Source organism: Rhinoderma darwinii, chromosome 2, assembly GCF_050947455.1.
Source record: "Rhinoderma darwinii isolate aRhiDar2 chromosome 2, aRhiDar2.hap1, whole genome shotgun sequence".
Classification (NCBI taxonomy): Eukaryota; Metazoa; Chordata; class Amphibia; order Anura; family Rhinodermatidae; genus Rhinoderma; species Rhinoderma darwinii.
The window spans coordinates 283192962-283219114 of record NC_134688.1 but is presented as its reverse complement, the minus strand read 5'-3'; the positions used below and the strand labels follow the sequence as shown (position 1 = coordinate 283219114).

At 40.2% G+C, this 26153-nt stretch overlaps 1 protein-coding gene across 7 annotated transcripts in view; it reads left to right on the top strand.

Moving 5' to 3' along the window:
- Positions 1-26153, top strand: part of DLGAP3 (DLG associated protein 3) — a 487940-nt gene that overhangs the window by 234162 nt on the left and 227625 nt on the right. For all 7 annotated transcript variants that reach the window (XM_075853349.1, XM_075853348.1, XM_075853347.1 and 4 more), the window contains exon 3: positions 14540-15583. In XM_075853349.1, the coding sequence (XP_075709464.1) occupies positions 14597-15583 (987 nt within the window). In that variant the 5' untranslated portion in view covers positions 14540-14596. The remainder of the gene's footprint in view (positions 1-14539; positions 15584-26153) is intronic.

Below are 26153 nucleotides of genomic sequence, written 5' to 3'. Positions count from 1 at the left end.
GGACAGACGATATACAGTATATTCCAACAACTATATCTGGATAGAAATATATAAGAATCTTCACTTTATCAATCTCACTTCTCCTTTTACAAACCATGGTCATTAAACTTAAAATAACCCTTTTGGCTTTAACTCTATTTCTAGCCAATTCCTAATCCACGTCTAACTATCTCTATCAATAATCTCTGAACATTTCACCCGATGTCTGCTTTTTAGGAAGTGAAGAGTCAATTGATTCCTTTATGAATTCAGATGACACCTTTCTCTCAGTTTATTGCTAATAACTGAGGGCATGTCACCCCTGGAAAGCTCTTGCTTCTGTAAACCTTTGGTTTATAAAGCTGTACATAGAAGAATTATACGTTGGCATATTATTTTCTACTGGAATGTCACTATCTATAGATTGAGACGGTGGTTAATTCTTACTTACAAGTGACAACTGTTTCCTTGTGTTTTTTTTTTAAAATTTATTTATTTCTTGTGCATTCAATCACTTCTATCTGTTCTCTGCAACTCTGTCTATTAAGCCAGGGCCCATCATCTCTGAAGAAACCATCACATCTAGTATAAGTGGGGACTCCCCTGCTTGGACATTCTCGCTTTCTATGTTGTTTTCTCTAGGTTCTAAACTAAACCTTTCCTGCATAGTTTTCTAACTATATCTGCTGCCGATTTTCTCCACCCTGTACCTTGGGTGTTATGCCATAATTCCCGGCCGGCCAGCCCTTTACCTTGGGCATACTTCGATACAGATTTCCCCATGCCCCTCTGCTAAATCCCACACTTACTAATGTAGCCACCCTTATCAAGACAAACCTGGCCACATCCGCACTAACTCTTCAGTCTATTTTAATCCTAGCCTACTTAACCCTTCTGCCTATATTTAGTCTGTCATGGGGGTTACCCTATGCACTCTGCTAAATCTTTTAGTCTGTCATGGGGTTCCCTATTCACTTCTGCTGATCAGTAGGACAACCACGTATATCTAATCTGTTTAATCCCAAACAGCAGCCAATGAACTATCGTCAACAAGCACCAGTCCCTTAGTATAATATACTTTAGCCTACTTTATGTTGTATTTAAAGGGATGGGTGTGATTTATAACTGTCTAACTGTCTTAGGGGCCCGTGGATATTCTATAAACTTTCTAGTTACAGAGATTTTACTTAATAATCAGCAACTCATTCAGATTGGGCGTCCAAGGTTTAGCCCACATACATACTCTTACTTCCGGCCAGGTGCGCCTCCTATGGGTCATACTCTGGATGCGCGAAAGTCTTAACAATCACTTGGGTGGGGATGATTACCCATCACTTCTGCAAGGATCAATTTGCAACCTGATCCTCATACAGACTAAACCCAGGGGCCGGAGGGAACACTTCGGACAGGCCGTTTGAGTGTTTTCTCTGTATTTGGTTAAGTTTCTGTATGTCTTGGGATCAGAAAACAAACGCTCCCTTATTTCAGCATCTCACAGATACACTCACAGATTTGTGTCTACTCACACAGCTATTTCTATAACACATACAACAACTCTTAGGCAAATGCTGTTCATGATCCCAATTAGTCAAAAGAGACAATGCCTGGACGGTAGCTAAAACAAAAGAGAAGTGCACAGTAAGAATAACATTTCTTACTCACTGGTAATGTGTGCAGTTCTCCGTTATCTTAGCTGTCATCCACCTTCGATTGTCGCCTTTGATCTGTGTTGAGAACCCAGACAGGAGCCCCCAAGTAATGTCAATGCAGAATTTACTTTGTCTGTTAACTTTGGACATTATCTGCATTTGTCTATGAGTTCCAAATTAATGAATGCTCTCTCACTGGTGGATCTGAGAGAGGCCGGCCAGAGAGAGACCATGACAAGCAGCGTCAGTGTTCAAACAGTCTCTGCCCTAGGGGGCGGATCCATCTTTATTTATAGGAAAATGAGAGCAGGTGGTAACCTCAACTTGCATACATAAACATTCTACATATGGTAACATACATAATCCCAATCTCGTCTTTAGTATATCTCTTTAGCCATAAGAAATACAATGTCATCAAGTTTTGCCTTTGTAACCGCTGAATGCAAAGTCATACACCAGAAGACTAAGAATAGAATAGCCATCCCCCCCCTGTAGGCTGTTGTCTCAGCAGTTCTGTGAGCTCCTAGTTACACCTGTCCATAGCAGTACATATTAAGCACTTACAGGTTCAAACATATAAAGATATTAAAATATTTTTGACAGGGAAAAATTCCTTCCCGACGCCAATATGGCAATCAATAAATACTTGGATCAACAACCCATCTACAGTAATCTAGTCAACATAATTTGTAACATTATCTAGGCTCACTGCTTTTACAGTAAAGAATTCCCTTCTATAATTGTGTAGAAACCTTTTTTCCTCCAGAGGTTGAGGATGTCCCCATTATTATAGTTACAGTGCTGGGTATAAATAGATCATGTGATAGATCTCTGTATTGACCTTTGATATATTTATGCATAGTTATTAGGTCAACCCTCCGATGTCTTTTTTCTAAATTAAATAACCCTAATCTTTCTGGTACTGTAACCCATCCAATTTATTACTTTAGTTGCACACAAATGAACCCGCTTAAAGAGCCTCTATCACCAGTCTATTAATTACCTATCTCCTAAAAAATCTAATAGGCGCTTTGCTGCTGCTAACTACAATGTGATTTGTTTTAAAAAAAAATATATATTATTTGCAAAGTTAGGAGTATTTTTCTAAATATGCTAATGTGGCTCCAATATCCAAATGGTAGGTGACTCTTTCTTTTCAATGTGTGTGGTGTAATGTTTTCTGTATGATGCTGTCGAATCATCATACAACTTCTCCCCCTTCCCTGCCCAGCAACACAGCCTGATCTTATAGTATACGTACAGCTTTCATTCTCAAGTGTGTTTTCAATTGGCGATATCTCCGGATGGGTCATAGCTAGAACTGCGATCCTGGTGTCATATGAAAGATTAGAATCTCCTCTACCTCTGTTCTAGCCCGAGATATGGCTGTTTGAAGTGATCCACCTTCACTCGGGGTCTCAAACTCGGCCAGGTAAATGGGCCGCACATAAAAAAAATTGAAGTTGACGGATAGCATTACATTTAAATTTTATACAATACAAAATTATTATTATTTACAAATTAGTTATTTGAACTACTATAACAATACTACATTACTATAATATTACTACAACAATAATATAATACTATAATAATACTACATTACTATAATAATACCGTTAAGTTTAAACTTACCGGAAATTTGCGAGTTTACTCCACGTTTACTTTAACAATCCAGTTTTCCAGTTTAAGTGTCGCTAAATGCAGTCTGGCTGCTCAATTGGCAGCATTTGGCAAGAATGTCACGATTGGGTAGCCCCTTCTTAGATAGTGCCACAATGCCCTCTTTAATTAGTGCCACGGTGCCCTCTGTAGATAGTGCCACAGTTCCCTCTGTAGATATTGCCACAGTGCCCTCTGTAGATAGTGCCACAGTGAACTCTGTAGTAAATGCTCCACACACCGCCTTGTAGATAGTGCCACCCCCCCCCTGTAGATAGCTCCTTTGGGGCTTCCTCTAGGAATGTAATCCCCAGCCAGAGTGTTGCTGACGCTTTGGCTGGGGATTCCTCTGTTGGAGGTGCCCCTGATGTCACTGTCTCTGCGTGGGACTCCAGCTCTACTCTTGACATCACTGTCCATATATGGACAGTGATGTCAGGGGAAAACTCAGAGCCGAAGTCCAAGAGCAGAGCGCTAGCATAGGCTCTGCTCCGGAGCTCTGGGGAAGCCCTGACATCACTGTCCATATATGGACAGTGATATCAGGGGCTTGCCCAGAGCCGGAGTTCTGGCAGAGCACTAGTAGCGCTCTTCCTGGACTCAAGCTCTGCTACTGACATCACTGTCCATATATGGACAGTGATGTAAGGGCAATTCCAGAGCCGAAGTCCTGGGCAGAGCGCTACTAGCAGCTGCTCCTGACATCACTGTCCATATATGGACAGTGATGTCAGGGGCTTCCCCAGAGCCGGAGTCCCGGAGCAAAGCCGCTTCTAGCGCTCTGCCTGGGACTCCTGCTCTGCTCCTGTCATCACTGTCCATATATGGACAGTGATGTCAGGGGCTTCCCCAGAGCAGGAGTCTTGGGGCAGTGTACTAGTATAGTCTCTGCTCTGGGACTCCTTCTCTGGGGGAAGCCCCTAACATCACTCTCCATATATGGACAGTGACTTCAGGGGCTCCTCCAGCAGAGAGATCCCTGGCCAAATGCTGTGGCTGGCGATTCCACTCCTAGAGCGAGCTCCAATATCTATCTACTACAGTAGGCTGTGTGACAGCATGAAAGAGCGCTGGAGTGCTCCTCCTTCAGACTGTTCTTTCCTCTCCCGAGGATGCTACAGTACCCCGCGTGCCGCGGATAGCAGTCTCAGGGGCTGCATGTTTTTGACCCCTGCTCTGGACTCTCTCATACAAGCAACTTCATGCTGATATAACAGCGTCAGAGGCTGTTAGGTAGCTCCACCTCAGAAAAATCTCTGCTGTTACCTCCCAGTTTTCTAATAAAGGCTCATTTACATATTTAGAAAAAAGCTCATACCTTTTAAAATAATAAAAGTTTTGGGGCACAATTTTCTCTGGCATTATCAGTGTGACAGTGCCTATTAGACTAGCTAGGAGATAGGGCATTACTAAACTAATGACAGAGCCTCTTTAAGTTGTACTATGTAATTCCTGTGCACTGGTGCCCAAAACGGTACAAAATATTCATGTGAGGTCTTACTAGAGATTTATAAGTGGTAGAACTATGTTCTCGGCAAATACATCTATGCTCCATTCGATGCACCCCATGATCTTATTTGTCTTGACTGCAGCTGCCTGACACTGGTTGCTACAGTGCATTTTAATATAAATTAATATTATTAAGTCAATTATCATTCAGTCAGTTTTATGCAGTATTTTTCCATTTAGTATGTAATGCTGAAATCTTTGTTCCCTTCCCAAGTGCATAACCTTACATTTATCAGTATTAAACCTCATTTTCCACTTCTCTGCTCAAGGCCCTAACTTTCAGAACTATTTGTAATACATGCTGTTTGGTGAACTCAAAATGCCTTTTTTAGGTTGTTTTTTTTTAAGTAATGGCTTTCTTTCTCTTGCCACTCTTCAATAAAACCCCACTCTGTGGAGTGTACTGCTTATAGTAGTCCTATGGACAGGGACAGATACCATCTCAGCTGTCGATCTCTGGAGTGCCTTCAGTGTTATTGTTGGTGTCTTTGTTGAATTATTGATTAATGCCTTCCTTGACCGGTAGTGTGAGTTTTGGTGGGTGACCTTCTCTTGCCAGGTTTACAGGTGTGCCGGATTCTTTCAATTTTGTGATAATGGATTTAATGGTGCTTTGTGGGATGTTCAAAATTTGGGATATAATTTATTTTCTTTAACCCAACCCTGATCTATACTTCTCTACAACTTTGTCTAAGACCTGTTTGGAGAGCTCCTTGGTCTTCATGTTGCTTAGTGGTGTTGTAGACTCAGCTGCCTTTCAGAACAGGTGTATTTATACTGACATTATGTGACAGATCATGTGACGCTTTGATTTTACATAGTGTCTTCTGAAGTTAATTGGTTTGGCCACACCTTATTTAGAGGTTTTATAGCAAAGGGGTGAATACATATGCACTTACAGCATTTCAGTTTTTACTTCCACGGTTACAATATGAACTATTTTGTCAGGTTCATGAAATAAAATAAAATTTAAAATCCATTTTAATTTTAGGCTGCAAAAACCTGGAAAAACACCAAGAGGGGAATCCTTTCTTAATGCACTGTACATGAGATTTCGAGCTCTTCAAGCGCACAAGAAGAAAATTACAAAATAGTAGCATGCTGATACAAATGTCCAGCTGAATGTACTAGAATGTTTTAAGCTCACTCAGATAGATGGTGGGGATGTAATAGAGATAGAGGGACTTCCATAGCCAAGGCTGCCGCTTGATAGTATGTCCATATATATATATATATATATATATATATATATTTATTTATATATATATATTTATATTTATTTTTTATATATATATATATATATATATATATTTATTTATATATATATTTATTTTATTTATATATATATATATATTTATATTTATTTTATATATATATATATATATATATATATATATATATATATATATATATATATATATATTTATATCCGGGATATGTGCGTATTGGAAGTTGCAGTCAGCAATCAAAATGTCAATACCATTTAGAGTCCACACTTAGTGCAGTCCAAACACAGACAAGTACTTATCCAGCACACAAGACTTGCAGCATACAAACAAAACAAATACCTTTCTTGTCTGAGCACTAACTAAACAACAAGTTTCCTCACCTATAATAAATCAGAAGTACAGTGTTCCTTGGATCATGCTTTTCACACTATCCTTGGGTGGATTCCCAAGGCTCTGATCCTCTGCAATAACTGCAAAGCTTTTATGGCTCAGTAACAAGCTAACTAGGGGTAACGCCCGAACCGGAGTAGAGAAGGAAATTACTGGTCTGACTACCAATCCTGCCTGTCATTCCATAGAAATCCAGTACCAGAACACACATTTAATAGACCTAGTTTGCTGAGTGAACTCAGCTTTCCTGGACTCCTTTATTTCATCCATCTCAGCAAACTTAGTGATATATACACCCCCTCCAGTACTTTTCCTGCTGCAGTATTACATACCCCCTCCCCTCTTTTCTAGACTGGAGGGTTTTTAGCCACCAAGCAAACATTGCCAGAACAGAGACTGCATCAGCATAAGTCTGTATTTTACTCAGCCTATGTTCCAGAGCAAAATTACAATTTTGTAGGGGCAGGAGTCCTCTAGTCACCCTTGCGTTTTTCTCCTTGTGTTCCTTCACCCAAGCATTGACACTCAACAATTGTATAATTTTTTTCAGCAGGAGTCAACTTCCTGCTCAAGTACATTATCAAATGCGCATTTCTTATGGATTATTCTATGGCCTGCATCACTTATGGAATCAAGTATGGCCTGAACTTTACAGAGGTGACTTTCCCAATCCGAGCTAACAATGACCACATCGTTCAGATAGGCAGCTGCATAGTCACGATGTGGCTCCAAACTCAAACGGCATCACTACATACTGCAACAACCCATCTGGGGTTGAAAAGGCAGTTTTTTCTTTCGCCTCGTCTGTTGTTGTTGTGACACTGAAATTGTCTCACCTATTTTTACCGGAGGGATTGGTTGCAGCAAATTACCTTTGACAGTGATTGAGGCCACCAAGGATTTCCTGTCTTTCCAGGGCTTGATTAAGTTTACGTGATAAACTTTAAAATACTTTCTTCTGCCTGGTTGGTGTATTTTGTAGTTTACTTAACTAAACTTTTTTACATTCTCATAGGGGCCTTGCCAATTGGTCAATAGTTTACTTCCTAGGGTGGGTACTAAGATAAGGACTCTATCCCCAGGACTGAAATTCCTGACTCTCGCAAACCAATTGTAAATCCTGCTTTGAGCCTCTTGTGTCCTCTTTAAATGTTCCTTTACAATTGCCCTTTTCTGTAGCAATATAGTCTTGCGTTTGCGCCACGTACTTATTTTTGTATGGGGTAGACTCTGTCTCCCATGTTTCCTTGGCTTTATCAAGTAAATCTTGTGGGTGTTGGCGATAGACCAATTCATATGGAAAGAGCCCTATAGAAGCTTTCCTAATGGAAAACATCAAGTAAGTCAAAAAGCAGTCCCAGTCGCAGCCATCTTTTTCTACTAGCTTTTTCAACATATGTTTTAGGGTTTTGTTTGGGTGATATACAGTAAGGATTTATTTAGGGAGACCAGTTCAGGAAAACATATAAAACAATACTTATAGAGGTGGTGTTTCATAATAGCGAGTTGCATAATCCATAATGACTAAAATATATTGGTGTCCTCTGGCTGACTTGGCAATGGGAGCCACCAAATCCATACCAATCCTCTCAAATGGTACCTCAATAATTGTAATCATAACCAAAAGGCTACAAAAGTGTGGCATTGGGGCACTTATCTGACATGTGGGACACGACTCAAAGTATTTCTTCACTTCCTTATATAATCCTGGCCAGAAAACATTTCAAGTACCACATGTCTGTATGGCTTAGACACTAGAAGCTGTTCCACAATTTTACTGTTAACCTTAGTAGCTCTATACAAGAGAACATTGTAATGGCAAATTGTGCACATTTTTTGGCACATCAATTATGACCGTAAAATCTTCTCGTAGGTCTCTCAATTGCACGGTCCAAAACCTATCTCAGAACACCTCTAAATCAGGTACGTTTTGATCTGGTCGAGGAGGATGATCTTCCTCTCCAGTTTAAGACCTGCAATGGAAAATTGTCATCGTCATTATAAATTCCTGTCAACAAATCAACCTTTGCCCCATTTACAGAGGAAGGCACATTTACCACACCGTCTTCAGAGATTTTACCTTTTCCCCACAATTTCTAGTCCCAGTATCACTCTTTGCATTAGGTTGTTTACCTTACCAACTTTATAGGTGACATTTTCAAACACAGTCTCAATTTTAGTGAGGGCTATGGGAAAAGCCTTCGTATCTCCATGGATGCAAAGCACACTCATATGTTTGTCAGCAATATAGTCTCCAGCTACTAAGCTGGCAAGAACAAAGTATACAAAGCTACCTGAATCCAACAAGGCCTTGACAGGACAAGTGTTCATCACAATGTTGCAGATCTGAGGCTGCTCAGTCTCTAGTACTGGAGATGCAACACACACTAGTTCCGCAAACAGTGACTGACGTCTCACTTCATGGGCTCTGAGGTGAGTGGGCAATGGGCAGCAATATGTCCCACGTCATGGCATCTCCAACACTAGGTCAGGTCTGGAGTTCTTGGTAAGGAGTCTAGGGCCATTTAACCACGTGGGATAACCACCAGTCTTTTCCCCACGAGAAACCCCTAGAACCCTTATCCCTCTATTGGCACTCTTCCACTCTCCCCCAATAAATGGAACTTTCTTACCAGATCTCACAGGTCTGGCGCTCCTGGGAGTTGACTGTGCTGCAGGGACTTCACAGAGGTAGGTCCTTGGGGTCTCCATGTCTTACCCAGAGTTGCAAATCTGCAGAAAGGGCTATATAACAGTTCACAGCCTTCCCCACAATCTGTGCAGGAGCAGAGGAGTCTGGTTCCAGCCATTTTCTCGCCAGGTGGACAAGGTCATACACCTGATACCTGGCAGGCTTGTCCATGCTGTAAATCTGTACCCTCCTTGTAGGTACAGCAGCTGTAACTCCTAGACGAGCAAGAATCTCTTCCTTCAGCTTTGAATAGTACTTGGCATACAGCTTGCTGAGGTAATAATAGGATTTTTGAGGTTCAGTGGTCAGGTAAGGGGCGAGAACTTCCACCTATTCACCAGCCGGGAGCTTCTCTTGTTCAGCAACTCTTTCTAACACTGTGAGGTAGGCTTCTATGTCATCATCTGGTGTTATCTTTTGCAAGGCACCTTGCATAGCCGCATTTAAAGTCTCAAGAGATCTTTCCTCTACTTTTTCTGGATGGATCAATTGAATCTCTCTAAGCGCAGCAGTTTGCTCCATCAGTAACTGGTTCATTTGTTGCTGCTGCAACTTGGTTTGTTGTTGGGCCTGCAGATGCGCAACGGTTACTTGTTGCTGGGTCAGAAGTTGCACAGTGGTTGCTTCTATTTGGGCCTGCAAAGCTTCTGTATGGATTTACCGTTGCTGTTCCATTGCGTGGTGCTGTCGCATGTTGGCCTGCACCATTTGCATAACTAGCTCCTTCATGGCGCTAGACTAGCTATGTAGTACAGCCGCCTACTTTACCCAGGACATACGCCACTTTTTAGTCCTCAAACAAAACCAGTTGCCATGCTGTTGCCTGCATCTGGAACACAAATTGTCAGGATCTGTGCTAATCGGGGGTTTCTATTTGCATCAAAATATTTATACTATTTAAGTTATTGCAGTCCAAAAACAAACAAGTGTTTATCCAGCATGCAAGACTATTTATATTATATATATTTAAAATGGCTGCTGCTCCCCGCCACGCCATATACTATCCCTTCCACAGCGTCCTCTGGCTTCTGGTCGCCGTGTCCCTCCATCTCTCTGGGCTGGATGCGCTTTCCATCACTACCGCTCTTCTCCTTCACTTCCATCCAGCTTTCCAGAATATAAAAGGTACCTCCTTTTTTCTGTCCTTGCCTGAGCAATTAAATTCCTGGCTAGCTTGCTGGAGATACCCTGTGTTATACTTTGTTTGGTTTTTCTATGATTGACCTCTGCCTGTACCTATGACTATCCTTGCCTGTCGCCTGCCCTGACCTTTGGGAAAAGTTTGCTTAGTCACATCCAGATGCCCTTCTGCTCCACGGGAGGTTTCTGTCCTCCCTGAGGTCGCCTAACCTGGCTCACGACGTTCCAAACCCAGCTCACTTTCCCTATTAGTGGATGAATAATCCAATGCTTGGTGGATTCTGCTTCACAATGATAGGAAGAGCCGACATCGAAGGATCAAAAAGCGACGCCGCTATTAAGGCTTGGTTGCCACAAGCCAGCTATCCTCGTTAGTGTTGGTCTGCCGCCTGCCGTGACTTATTCTATACCTGACCTTGCATTCTGTCTTCTGATTTTGTACTATGCCTGTTTACGTTGGCCAAGGGAGACTACTCTGGGGATAGCGCCTTGTGGTGCCCCAGCAGCGAAGTATAAATTCCTGTATAGAGGTTAAAGGGGGAATACATGGGGTCTCCTTAGACATCTCTCCCTGGTTTAGCCCCACTGCAAATCCCATCATCTGCAGACCCTGCAATAGATTTTGATTTCCCGCGATAATATACTGAAATATGTGGAAATAAGATAGTATTCTCATCCTTTTAATATTTTTGGAATCTAAGGTCAGTTGGAAAAAATATATGAAATTGATATCTGTTAGGGTAGTAATTCCTAAGTACTAGAAAGCTGTTGAGACTCCAGAATGACAGCACTATATAAAATGGAGAAATTGTCTGCAGAAAAAAGGGAACAGAAGATGAGATTTCAAAATATTTCCTCATTTAAGGAGACACAGACATTTAAAGCTTTATTGTGAGGATATGGAGCAGATAGGGGGATATATATATAAGGGGGCGGGTGAGGAGGTGGAGTGGGAGGTTCTTTCTTTTTCCTTCAATTTTTTTTTTTTTTTAACAGAATATTAGCTAAGTTGAATCTGGTTAATAGGGGTAGTGAATCCTCTACCTGTTGTTATAATTATGATATTGTTCTTATGCAATTGTGTATTGTATTGTGGATAAGTGCCTTATCTCTATGAAAAGAATCAAACAAAATTAAAAATGTTAATATAGTGAGAATTGAATAAATAGAGTTCCATACATAATCCAGCTCACAGTCATACAATATTTTTTTTCACTTTTCAGGAAATTTTAATAAGGTGCGAATGAGTCTAAGGGGCTTGTCTATGAATGAATCTAAAAGCTGAAGCTGGTAGGCTATATAAGAGGGCTTGGCGGGTTCAGAAACCTTTATTAATATTGGGTAATTTTGATAACAGATGGAATTCAGGAAAAAAATAATAGTAGTGCACAATATAAAATTGCATTTTGATGACAGATGCTCATTAAATAAATTACGGGAAGAAGCAGCAGATGTTGGGCATGTTGCTCTCAGGGACTTTGAGGAGGTTTCTTGTGAAGAAGATTATAAAGGTCATCTTTTCACAAGCAGGGTTGTACAAGAGATAACTATTCTTACCTCAACAAACCAAAAGGCAACAATTCCCACACCAAAAATATGACAGACTGCCTAAAGACATGAGATAGACCTTTGCTGAAATAGCAGATTTTTTTTTAATTTTTGAAAATTTTTGAAGATTTTATTTACAGTCATAACCTGACATTTATGATACGATTGACTAATTGGCCCTGCAGCATCTCGTAATTTCTGACTGTTTTTTTTATTATTTGTTATACAATTGGCTGAAAGTATGATCAGATGACTAAGAGTTGTGCCTCTGATAGTCTCTCTAAATGTCTATGGCGAACATAATACACGTACACACTCAACTGCATGAAGTTTTTTATGGAGAATAATTTTATATAAAGCTGTGACCTTCCCACACAATGATAATGGAACATAACAAAATCACACTTGATAACTAAGTGAGCTCTTAGATTTGATGGGTCTGTTTTATGGCTGCTAGTGATATAATGGATATGGTTTTAGTACAAAATTTTGACAAGTCCTGTTTATGAATATATCAAGCACATATTATTGTTCCAGACTACTTATGATATAACACAGTGTGATGTTATAGGATTTGGATTTATATTAAAGGGGCTGGCCACCTTCTTATAAATGGCGGCAGGAAAATTGGTGTGCAAGTATTGCGTTTATACTAAGTTTACTAAATAATAAACTTAGTATAAATGCACTGCTTCTACTGTGCAACAGCTGGGCAGGGAATTTGGGACATGTGCAGTAAAAACCGAAGGAGCATAGAGCAATGGACGTGTGGGACAAGTGACCCCACCCCAGGACATGACGTTGCATGGACGAGAAGCCGTTACAGAGAGCACTGTTTATGGGGGGTACAGAACCAGGAGAAAGCAGAGATCTGGCAAAATTCTAAATAAAGGCATATAACTAATTATTACATCTTTACATTATATGTTTATTTAAATATATTTAGAAGAAATGGGCACACTTCTTTAAAAGGGTTATCCAGGAAGTGAAAATGTTTTCTTAGGGACTGCAAGTTAAATAAATAAAACAAAAAAACAATACTTACCTATCCTTGCTCCCGGCAATCCAGCGCTGTCGCTCCGGTGGTAGTCCAGTTGCTTGTTTACTTGCACGTAGCATGTAACCGCTGCAGTCAATCAGAGGGCTCAGCGGGGCTCTCTGGTGACGAATCATATTTCTGGCATAATACCAGAAATACAATATATGACCGCTGAGTCCTCTGATTGGCTGTAGCTGTTACATGTACACAAGCACCAAGACTGCCACCGGAGCTGAAGTATTGGTAAGTATTGCTTTTTTGTTTTATTTAATTAATTTGCAGCCCCTATGAAAAAAATGTCTCTTCCCGGATAACCCCTTTAACACCCACATACTGAGACTAGACACCATCTCTCCTTTGCTTATTAGGGTAAAATGAACAATAGATGATCGTTTGACTATCTGACTTCTTGAAAAATCCCTCTATACGCAAGTTCACCAGAGCATGTCACTCTCACGTCTTTGAGGGTTGCCAGACAGCTCAAGCACTGGTGTACCCTTGCAAAACTATAGAAATCCATCAAAAACTCAGCTCATCTGTTTATTGGATGTTGTCCATGAATTTTCCAACAGACATAAAGCCTGACCCTGCTGAAAATGGATGATCAGGTGATAGGCACCTAATATCTATGGGTATCTTTATAGTCTCAAAAACTTTTTTAATAATCAATCACCCAGTATAAATTTTCACAAGAAAAGTGTATTTTTATGTGTATTCTCCGCCATTTCTGTTTAAATCTACAGAAAGGTTTGAGTAGGCTTCAAAAACGTAGCAATTCTCTTATCATACAGGCAGATATTTATCTCTATGCGACTGCATAGCTCTAACTGTGTAACTGTCATCTGATGTCCTACTTTCCTGAACAAGATAACATCATGTAACTCAAAATCAGTACAAGATAAGTAAAATATTAACAATGTCCCTTAAAGGAGTTGTACAGTTTAAAAAACTATCTTCAAGTGCCATATAAGGGAACTTTGCGTTAATAAAGATGATCTTCTGTTCAGGATTATTGTTACAAAGATCATGGATCATGGATTTCAATGGGCACTATGTAATACATAATTTCTCCTGTGGTGGCACTGCAGGGAAATTGAACACTTACTACCAGTTTACCTTACAGATTACAGCTGATCATTGGCATTCCCAGTAGGTGGACACTTTATGATCAGCTTATTGACAAGGGGATTCTTCTAACAAGTAGGTGTTGTCAAAAGCAGACAACCCTTTTAAAAGTTAGCTACAATTTTAACTGTGGAAGACTGTAAAATGTTGTTTAAAAGTGTAGTTTTTCCTTAAGGGACACTTTGTGGTAAATCAACCAGCCTTATCTTGTCTCATCAAACCCCAATTGCTCTTTTCCAATAATTCAAAAAAGTTCACTTAGAATAAGGTTATATTTTACATAAATATCACAGGTCTTCCAAAAACACTGATTTAATTTATGAAGTTCACGTCATTTTTGAGGCTTGAACAATGCTTTTTGGTTGATATATTAATTTGCTAAACTGTGTTACGAGATCAAATATTTTTTGTCTGTTAAGTGACAGTTATTAAATGTAAATGTTTACATTATTGTATATTTGATAAGTAGCATAACTATACTCATTATTTAAGATTATATTTCCTAGATTGTGTTCCCCACATGTAAATATAAATTTGGATTATTATGTACTAATTTTATGCCTCCTTGTTGTCATAGGTAATCCCAGAAAGATGGGAGGGGCAGAAAATATGCCACTTGTTCAGTATTAACAGAATGAAAGGTTACCATGGGGAAGGCAGCCAATCACAGCCTCCATGCCATTGCATCCCAGAAACACGAGAAAGAGCATTGGATTTCCCTCACCACGGCCCAGAATTCCGCAAGTCTTATCCCCGCAGCGCCTCTGAGTCTTGTTCCCTTGATCTGCACTATTGCCCTTCTAGGAGTGCCGGCGTGACACCAGATTGCCCTGTGAGCATGCCTGAACCACGGTCCTCGAGTGGTGGTACTTACCCCAGAATGCACCACAACCCTCAACAGTTCGACTGTGATGAATGTATGGCTGCCATTGCTCACAACTCCAGTAAGATAAATCGCTTGCCACCTACTTTGTTGGACCAGTTTGAGAAACAGCTACCCCTGCACCATGATGGCTTTCACACTTTACAATACCAACGAACCAGCACCACAGAGCAGCGCAGTGAGAGCCCAAGTCGCATTCGCCACCTTGTGCACTCTGTCCAAAAATTGTTTGCCAAATCACACTCCCTGGAGACACCTTCTAAGAGGGAATACAATGGTACCAGGTATGAAGGACGTGGAGGAGAAGGCTACCAGCACTCCCAGCCTCGACACAGTAAGAGGAGTAAAAGTAAAGATCGCAAGTCTGACCCTAAACATCGATCAAAGATGGCAGGGTGGTGGAGCTCTGATGACAACCTTGACAGCGACAGCAGTTTTCTGGTGTCAGCTCGTCATGCCATGGAGCATGGAGCTCCCTTTGGAGTGGACACTCCTGAAAGTGCCTTCAGAGACTTAACCTTGAAGAGTCTAAAAGGTGGAGGTGGTGATGGCAAATGCCTAGCCTGTGCTGGAATGTCTATGTCCCTTGATGGGCAGACACTTAAAAGGAGCACGTGGCACACAATGACCGTCAGTCAGGCACGGGAAGCCTATCCCAGCTCAGGCAGCCATCACCAGGACAAGATGCTTATGCTTCAGGAGGCCAAGGGAAAAGAGCGAGGGTACCACTACTTACAGGTAGGCATAAATAATGCAATAGGAATTGTGTTTTTCTATATCACATATACGCTATTTCATTACTCTTTTGTTTGGTAGTTTGTTAAATACAGGCTGAGAGCAGTCATGACAACAGGATTTCATATAGAGTTTCAAGGCCACTGAATTGTGTAACTTATCTTCCTATACAAACGTCATTGCACTTAGGATGGTTATTATAATAAAACAATCAGTATGACGATTTACCTTCAAACTTCTCGATCAACTGGGGGGCTTTCATTTCTTTCAGATGTGGTGCATGCCTGCATAAACTGACAGCAGATGTCACATAATAAAATAATAACTACTGCATCTGTATAACCTGCACTGCTGCTATTCTGAAAACCAATTGTTTAGTTGTTGGGATCTATAAAAACAGGGGAGTATGGGCATACTTGTTATTTTAGCCAGAAGTTTTTTTTTTTTAAAGCTGGAAAACCCTTTTATCAATGTCTAACAACATAAAAAAATAGGTAAAGCAATACTAATTTCAAATAAAAATGTATCAATAAATATTAAAACTTCAATTGTCATCTGTCAAAATTTGATATATATTATTCAGCCATTACTCCATTACTTTGTTATTTGTGTTTCTAGAAAAACTGGGTGACAACCAAAATAGCCACTATTACGAGTTCCATGGGTTGTCATCCAGCTTTTCTATAGTGCTAAACAGCAAATCAAATATATAGCCTAGACATGTTAGCTATGGTTTTATCCCTTTATAAGTAGAAATACATTTTCCATTCTGGAGACTTGAAAAGCTGGGTGACAACCCCTTTGGGAGCTGTCATGGCAGTCAATATGGTTGTCATCCCAGAAACTGATATAATAAAAAAAATTCTACTTAAAACACTTGAAACAATGTTAAAATAGGTCATGAGTTACTGCAAGACCTAAAAACTTTTTGCGAGACAAGATGACCAAGTTGATCATCTGCTAAATGTGTCCTTCAGTCTGATTCCTTTTCCAAATTTTCTTAGCTGCTGCTCTAAGTCCCAAGTACAATGGATCAGTGTAAACTGTAGTGTCAAGTGCCAGTTAAATGTCAAGTGTGGCCACAAAGTCTAATAATCCTGAAGCCAAGTGGCAGACATTACCAGTTGTTAAGTACCTAGTGTCAGTTTACATAACCTACTTCTAGTGATGCTCTGCTAAGCAGGCAAAAAGGTGTACCGGCCATTTACAATTTACTGATACAGGGATTTTAATATGTACTCGGTGCCTATGACAGTGGTGTTATGCCACCCCCTCCTTTTACTCATAAGACCCTAATGACATTAACGTTAGGCTCCATGCTTTCTCGCTTATAGAAAGGTTGTAAGTGTCCATATTTATGTGTCTATAGCTGCCTCTAAGGGGAGGAGGGGAGTACACAGCCATATGTTACTCTTGAGCTACTGGTTGAGCCACAGTGTGATATTTTTAGGTGAGTGGAGTTGCACTTTAAATTTAGGAATCTATCCTTAGATTGGCATAGTCCCCTTCTACTGCATAAATGGAAGTAATATTTATGCATAGGATGTAATTATAGATGTGTTGACCTATATTTTCCAGGTAACCAATGTATATTGCAACATGAAGTTACCTGCATATACTGTGGGTGACTAAATAGGTCTATTTGAGCCAAGTTGAACACTTGCGTATTTAGGTATCAGCATCAGAAGGGCTGTCGTCAGCACCATGGACAGTGACCTGATCAGGTACCAAGCAGCACAACCCTAAAATAAAAGGACTACTTCTGAAAGTCTTTATATTTACAATGACTAATATATTATTAGCAGTTTTGTTTCTGACCTCACTTGTCATATTTTATACCCTGGCTGGGAATATCTATAGCGTTCTTCATTTATATGCAAGCTACAAAGTACTATCTCTCTCTGCAAGTAGATGAATCTATTCTCAGCTATAATGCAATCAATGTATATAAAATATGCAAATATAAATATGAATTATGCCACAGTCTGTTAGCTGTGCAAAGTGAAATGCCGCACACAGAGAGGTATTGCTGAGCCTTTTAAATGGATTTCAAGCAATTAGATGTTAGCGGCGGGTGAATCATAAGCACACAACAGCAACCCTGGTTTAGGGTGAGATTTACTAATTGATGAAAGGTTGAAAGCCCCAGTGTTTTACTTAAAGGTTATAGTCATGCACAGACGTTGTTGCCTTGCGTGGGTTTTTATACACTTTCTAATATCTCACCCACCATTGATGCCTGCTTGTGCTTAGTCGTGACTGCAGACTGAGATCTCCAGAATGCATTAAGGATAATATGGGGAATCAGGAATACCAACGGGTGCATGTGCATGGCTTAGTACAGCATGAATAATAAATCTGTAAGCTTTTTTTTCTGTGATGTTCATACATTCAGTTTTTTGTATGATACTGTATTTGGAGATAGATATGTTGTCTTTTTCACTGTAAGTTGCTAATATTAATGAATTAGAGTAACACAATTTTCTTCTTTATCCTGTTCATCGTTGTTAATTGTCATTTGACCAGTGCACTCCAATGTAATAAAGTGTTTGATATTAAATTCTAATCACTCTTTTTTTATGCACTCATTTATTTAATCATACTGAATTAAACATTTTTTTTAGTATAATGAGAGTGTCAACAGCTCAGTGAATACTGCAAAATGTTCCATTTATCTTTGTTGCTTTTATGTTATGAAATTTATATTATACATACTGTATAAAATGGTTGTTAGGAATGTAGTTCAACAATTGCAGACCCTGTAATCTGTTACATACAATTAAAGAGAACCTGTCACCTCTCCGGACATGTCAGTTTTAGTAAGTAATTGTATTCATCATGAAATAACAATTCTAGGACATGTTTTCTTAGACATGCGCATCGTGCCGTTCCTCAGTTATTCCTCCCTGAAATGTACAAATAAATTGAAAACTGTGTGTTACCAGTTGGGAGTGTGTCCCTACATACGCTGACACTGTCCAATTAGTGCTGACCGTATCAGACTGTATATGGACAAGCCATTTAACAACAGGAATGATAGCATACAATTGTCAATTTATTTATACATTTCTATGAGGAATAACAGAGGAATGGCGAGTTTTAAGAAAGATGTTCCAGTATTCTTATTTTATGGGGAATACAAGAATTTATTAAAACATACAAGTGAGGAGAGCTGACTGGTCCAAGTGTGTCTCTTAGTTTGGACCTCATCCATATTTAAATATAAGACATTATAGCAAGGTTCTTTCTTTGAACAGGCGAAGTCAACCAAACCCTGAACAAGCAAAAGTGAAATAAAAGAATTCTATAGAATATCAAATCCACTTCCACCAATAAATAAAAAAAGTTACATTTGTTCCTGTTTCCATGGCCTGCACAGTTCTTCACTAGTTAGGTAAGCAGTCTCGGCTCCAGAATTGTTCTATCTTTTTGGAGCCGGTACAGGAATTGATAACCAGTAACATATTTTATGGAGTTATGAATTACCCTATCCCAGACAGCATACAATTATACTCAGCAGGGGCGTAGCTAAAGGCTCTGGGGCCCGGGTGCAAAAGTTCTTCTTGGACTACCAACTTCTCTTCATGGCCGACGGCCCCCATTTTTCAGCTGCATTGCTGGGTCTCCCAAGCAGGGGTCCTCCTTTGCTCCAGGCACTGTCCGCAGGTCCTGTTGTTTAGCATCACAACGTTGTGTGCAGTTCACATAATGGCGCAACGTTGTGATGCTGAAAGGCATCAAGACCTGCGCTGCGCCCAGACCCGACTCAGGAGCGAGGAGGGTAAGTATACTGTTACTGTAGTAACAGGGGCCCGTGTAGTTTATTACGTAGGCCCCAGTTACTACAGTAACAGTGCATAGATGTGGTGCGGGGGCCAATTGCGACCGCTACGCCACTGATACTCACAGCATACCTACCATAGAATCAGAGAGTGGTAAGACAGAGCCTAGCACTGGACTTTTTCTACTGCTTCCCGTCGCATAGTCATAGTTTCCTTGCAGCTGCCTACAGTTCCCATTGAAGATTACAACTGCAAGGGAAATGTAGTATTACATAGTTGCCATTCAGATGAATGGCCATCCATGTAATACATGAATGGCTTGAGTCTGTCACAGCGGGAGCCATGGCTACAGAATGTCTCTCTGTTCTGCTCATAGAGAGGGGGTCCTATAATGTCCTTATGCTCTAATGGACATGGTTAGTTTTCATGAGACAACCCTTTTAATTTATATTTTCCTTATCTCTCTCCATGCCTATTCAATGTATTTGTGTATATTACTCTTCTATGCAATTTTTTAGAGTGAAAAAATTAAAGTTTTTAATAGTGCACCCTGAGGCTCAGCAAATAACTGTAAATACACTTCAGGTTATCTTCTTATTTAAACACATACATTTACTGTTTCTACATTGAAGTTAAAGATATTAATCCAGTGTTGGGTATGTTTGAAGTCTACACTTTGTGAAATAAGCGGAGAAACTCTTGCTAATTTTAATATATACATGAGACAAGTGACTGGTAAAAAGCACGATCCCAATGGTGGCAATACCTGGCATTGATACCCTCCTTGTACACATAATGCAGACATGGGACATTGGAATGTATTTCAGCCTGGCAACTGTACTCAGCTTTAAAGAGGCTCTGTCACCACATTATAAGTGCCCTATCTCCTATATAAGGAGATCGGTGCTGTAATGTGTGTGACAGTAATGCTTTTTATTTCGAAAAATTATCTACGACTTTATGAGCGATTTTTAGCTTTATACTAATGAGTTTCTTAATGCCCAAGTGGGCGTGTTTTACTTTAGACCAAGTGGGCGCTGTACAGAGGTGTATATGACGTTGACCAATCAGTGACCAATCAGCGTCATGCACTCCTCTCCATTCATTTACACTGCACTAGCGATATAGTTATATCACTATGTGCAGCCACATACACAAACACTAACATTACTGCAGTGTCCTGACAATGAATATACATTACCTCCAGCCAGGACGTGATGTTTATTCAGAATCCTGACATGTCTGTAGCGTCTTGTGAGATTCCAGCAAGGCAAGCGTAATCTCGCAAGATTACGATGTAACCTGTCATTTCAAACAAGATTACGTTTGCCTTGCTGGAATCTCACAGAAAAGATTCAGAAGTGTCAGGATTCTGAATAAACATCACGTCCAGGCTGGTAGTGATGTATATTCATTATCAGGACACTGCAGTAATGTTAGTGTTTGTATATGTGGCTGCACACAGCGATATAACTATATCGCTATCTGCAGTGTAAATGAATGGAGAGAAGTGCATGACGCTGATTGAACACTGATTGGTCAGCGTCATACACTCCTCTGTACAACACCCACTTGGTCTAAAGTAAAAACACGCCCACTTGGGCATTAAGAAACTCATTAGCATAAAGCTACAAATCGCTCATAACGTGGTAAAAAATAGATAGTTTTTCCAAATAAAAAGCATTACTGTCACCTACATTACAGCGCCGATCTCCTTATATAAGAGATAGGGCACTTATAATGTGGTGACAGAGCCTCTTTAACTTTGTATAAAAATATATGTTTGTGTGGAACATGCCAAGTATAAGATGCATTTCAATGGTAGAGATGAAGTGAAGTGAAAGGTGAAAGTTTACCTGTGCACACCAGTTTTAGTACCAGTTTAACAGGACTATCACATTCTAATTCTGATCTTACAGATGTCTTTATATTGACTTTTAACGCATTAAATGTGTCAAGAATTTTTAACTTGACTTTTTTTAATGTCTGTTCATTGGCTTTTGTTGTGTGATGTCACGCTACAACAAGTTATCAGATAAAGATGTCTACATCTGTATATGAGTGATAAGCCGCTATCATGCCCCTTCTTCAAGCTGAATGACCCTTCAAAGCTGTATCTGTTAGCGTCTCGGCCTGTTCATGTTTTCTTTATTCTTATCCTACCATCAGACTGAGTGTTGACAGTTGCACACCTCACATAAACACCATACATTCTGCATTTTTATGTAATAATCAGGGAGATGTGCTGTTAATGCGTCTACACATATCTTCTGTACTTCCCATATACATGATTGAAGTGACAGCTTACAAAATTGTGTTATTCAAGTTTCCTGTTAAACTGCTGTCTGTCATAGCTCTTTGACATTTTGATAGCAGACTGATCGCCTGTGTTAAATGCTTTTCTAGTGAGAAGACAAGGAAGAAGACATTGACTTAGTAGTAGTCCTGGAATTATAGGCTTCGACGTCTATACAACCCATAAATATGATTTCATCTTTTCTGTTTACTGATGTGTTATAAATGTATAAATAAATTCAGTGTTCTCAGTGCGGTAAAGAATGCCCAAGTATTGCTTGGAAAAGGACGTTAAAGTGGTTGTTACCCATATGTGTTGGCTAAACAGTGAAATTTTGATTGCATTTTGTGCCATCTGCTCACTATTGTTGATTGGGGCACCAAGCCCATAACCATCTCCTACTAAATTGTTTGTGTCATTAAACCTGTTGTAAATATATTGGTGCATATATAGGGCCTGTTCACATTAGCATTGCCCTTGCACTGAGGTGTTCCGTCAGAGGTTCCGTCGGGTAACCCCTCAACGGAAAGGCAAACGGAAACCTTAGCTTCCGTTTTCATCACCATTGATATCAATCGTAATGAAAACATTGCTAAAGGTTTCCATTTGTTACCATTGTGACAGGGTTCCGCTGTTTTCAACGGAATTAATAGCGCAGTCGACTGCCCGCCCCTTACTTTCACGTACGAACGGGCAGAAAGTTAAACAGCAGTGGTGGCGCTATAGGCAGGAGGCCCTTTTGGGGATAGGGGCTCTGGACAATTGCCCAGTTTGCCCCACCTAATGCCGGCCCTGAACGGCGCATACTTTATAACGCAAAAAATCTATGCGGAATTGCAATTTGTTTTTTCATTTCCCCCCAGAAAAAGTTAATAAAAGTTAATCAATACGTCACATATAACCCAAAATGGTGCCATTTAAAAATACAACTTATCCTGCAAAAACACAAAACAGCCCTCATACAGGTACGTAGACGGACAAATAAATAAGTAATAGCTCTATGAATGCGGTGTTGCAAAAATGCTGGGTTAATATAATACCAACATATAAGCTCTAGTCCTTATATTCTAGTTGCAATAAGTCTTTATAGTCATGACATATTATATACGTCATTGGCAGTGATAAAATTGTATTTACTGTTCCAGATAATGTACACAATACGCATACGGGTGCAAGATTTTTCAGTTTAATGGATGGACATTGATACATTCTCTCAGAAATAAATATCCATCTTCTGTGGCAGACAGAACAGCTGTGGAACACGTGTACCCCCAGATGATTAGTTGTGCAGAGAATTTTGGTTTCACTGCTCTATATAGTGTCTGAAAGTGTCAGGATTGCACTGGTCTGGAACCTCACAGTGTATAAAGCTGTATAAGACTAGGGCTACACGGCTACTTTGGCCCCAACAAAGGTCGCACATCCAAAGATCACAGTGTTATGCTGGCTGCATCGCGGTAATGAAAATGGATGTGGCCACATTGCGACCTGCAAGTTACTGCGACACTACAGTTGCAAGATATCCAAACTTGAAGGACACCGTTCGCTCTCGAGCTATGATTGGGACCAGTTAAGGCCAAGGTTACTATATCCTTTGTTGGTTGTGTCTGGACCAGTTGGGCATATATTTTTTTTATGAAAACTAGGGAGTTCTGGTGAGTAGTGTGTTTGGGGTCATTGATTTTAACCCTCCCTAGTTGGGTATGTAGGAGTCATAGGTGAGTCAGGTGACCGGGATGGTGTATAGCAGCTTTGTAGGCCCTGTGGATTGTGCTGCAAGCTCATTGACTGCTGCTTGCCACCTCTTTGTTATGAGATTCAATTGGAGCAGCTTCAGGTTTAGGGCTTGTTCACACTGAGTTTTTTTTCCAGGCACAAAAATCGGCCACAAAATTCCTTCAATTTCTGCCTTCCTGCAATTTCTTGCCACGGCCATTGGGCGCCGCGGGCAAAAAACGTTTAGTAACCGCTAAAAACCGCCGCGGATGAAAATGCCTCCACCTCCCATTGAAACAAAGCTAGGCGGTTTTGGCAGTTTTTAGCGCTGATTCTGACGCGGTTTCTGCGTAAAAATCAGCATAAAAAACTCTGTGTGAACTGGGCCTTATAGTTGAGTGAGAGAGCCATTTGTGTAGCTTCCTCCAAATACGTATGAGCTTCTGTGGGTGGAATATGTCTGGTGTGGTTGTAGGGTTTCTCAGGTTGGGCACGCTCACAAAGTGTCGCTGCCCCTTAGTGACTTCAGAGAGAATACAGCTTGTGTCACTGTCTTTTTTTTCTAGAATAAAGAAAAGGCAGCACTCCAAATTTTCAAAAGTGAAAAGGGTTAATTTAATCCATATGCAAAGTTTCGGTTCTGTATGGAACCTTTCTCAAGCAAAGTAACAGTGCAAATGAACAGGTATATATAGGGACATGGCTTACATGTCAATCAATTACAATAATTAATAATACAAAAATATTAAAAAGCAATACATTCATATAAAATACAATATACAAATCCCCATCTATGTGATACATTTTGCAGATGTGCAAAATTAACATACCCAATATAGAGCTCATACCCAATATACAGTGTAAAATCACTTCTATCTATATGCCAGTACATTAGCCTGTGTACTGATTGTACACAGGCAGTTGTTAGGGCATATCTAAGTATGCTCTAATAATAGAGAATAAACAGCCAGCCCTGGTGTCCTTCAATGGACCCTGGGCTGTCTGCCCATACCAGGTATAGCCATCGTTCGCGTCACAGGGATTTCCTGTCATGCGATCAAAGGGGAGTCCCCCTTATCAGTATTGCTTTGAATGCCGCAATCAGCTTTGATCAGCTTTGTGCATTACAGCCAATACAGCTGTTGCCCCGCTCATCATGGCGCGCGGCCACTGGCTGTCACACAGGATGAGAATACTGGTCCTAATGCGCCAAGTACCCGCCGCTCAGGACGAGTATTCTCGTCCAGTGTCAGCAACCAGTTAAAGCACTCACAGAGATTAAATAAGGGGCCAGTAATAGCGATAGCCATGGAGAGATAACTGCTTATAGGTAAACACATATAGTTCTATAGTATATGGAGTAAAATAAACGCATATTGCCTCACACAAATATGGAAAGTACAGCAGATCATGAGGCACGATCGTGTAGACACATAGCGCCACATCACAGGGGACAAACAAATATGTTGACTAACAGTTCAAAAGAACTATAACTGCATAATGACACATTATTAGAGGATCAACCAGGCTAGGCAAGCCGTCACCTCTACCCAAATAGAGGAAAGGATACCACCAGCCATGGTCACTATAAGGCAAGGGGTCCTATATAAGGGTCCATATGTCCACTATAGGGAACTCTATCCACCTTTATCTCCAAGTATCCATGTTTATCAAATCAGTTGAAGAACGGCATCAGTCGGCGCAAGCTAGTCTGAACCAATACCCATGTATATAATTGAAGACTACCACTAATCCTGGCCCAAGATAAAGAGAAGACATTATGTCAAAACCAAGACTGTCAATGTAACCCAAATAACAGTGCTCTCACACCATTTTTTTTTTATTTATATATATGAATATATATATATATATATATATATATATATATATAAATATATATAAACAAAATATAAGTTTTATTTTGCACAGGCAGTACAAAAAATGGGGAATACACCAGTCCATTCTGATGAGTATCTTCAGAAAAGTTCAAATAAGTGCAGTCGGATGTGTTGAAAATGCAGTGAATCTAAAATATAAAAAATAATGAATTTTAATAAGCAATATAATAGCACTCGAAAACCCAAGAGGGTATAAATTACATTGATACAAAGATATGTCAGGCACGAAAAGAGCAGAGGGACCATAAGGAAACCCAACCTATATCACACCTCCCACTTTAAAGTTTACATTCATCCCATAGGGTTTAAGGGTCCTCAATCTAGGTATCCACTCTAATTCTTTACGTTTTAGAAGACGCTCCCTATCTCCTCCCCTGCTCAATGGGGATACATGCAGTGGCGGATTAAGTAGACGATGGTCCCTGGGCTGTTACCCAAACTTGAGACCCCTTGCGCACCGCCGCCCTGCCGCGCCGTAACTATTTTTAACACTACCTTTTTGGGCAAGCATTAACAAATGGGTGTTACGGATTCCCCTTGTCACAGGGCTGTGTCCCTACATACTGACAGTATCACACTGTGCAGGGACATATCCTGCAGACAAGGGGAATTGTCTATCAGTCCTGGACTGCAGAAAGACTTTTTGTGAAATACAAGGATTTCCTATAATAAACATGACAGGAGAGGTGACAGATTCTCTATAAATCTAGTGACTCACATGTGACGACGTCTCAGATTCTAGTAGTTATTTTCCTCTTTTCTTCTCCATTCCGTCCAGAGCACATGACAACTTCTCCTGGCCATGACTGATTTCTGCAGAATTTGCCACTCAGATGTCTTCGACTCCTCACTTTTCCAACATTTCCACACCTATAAATGAA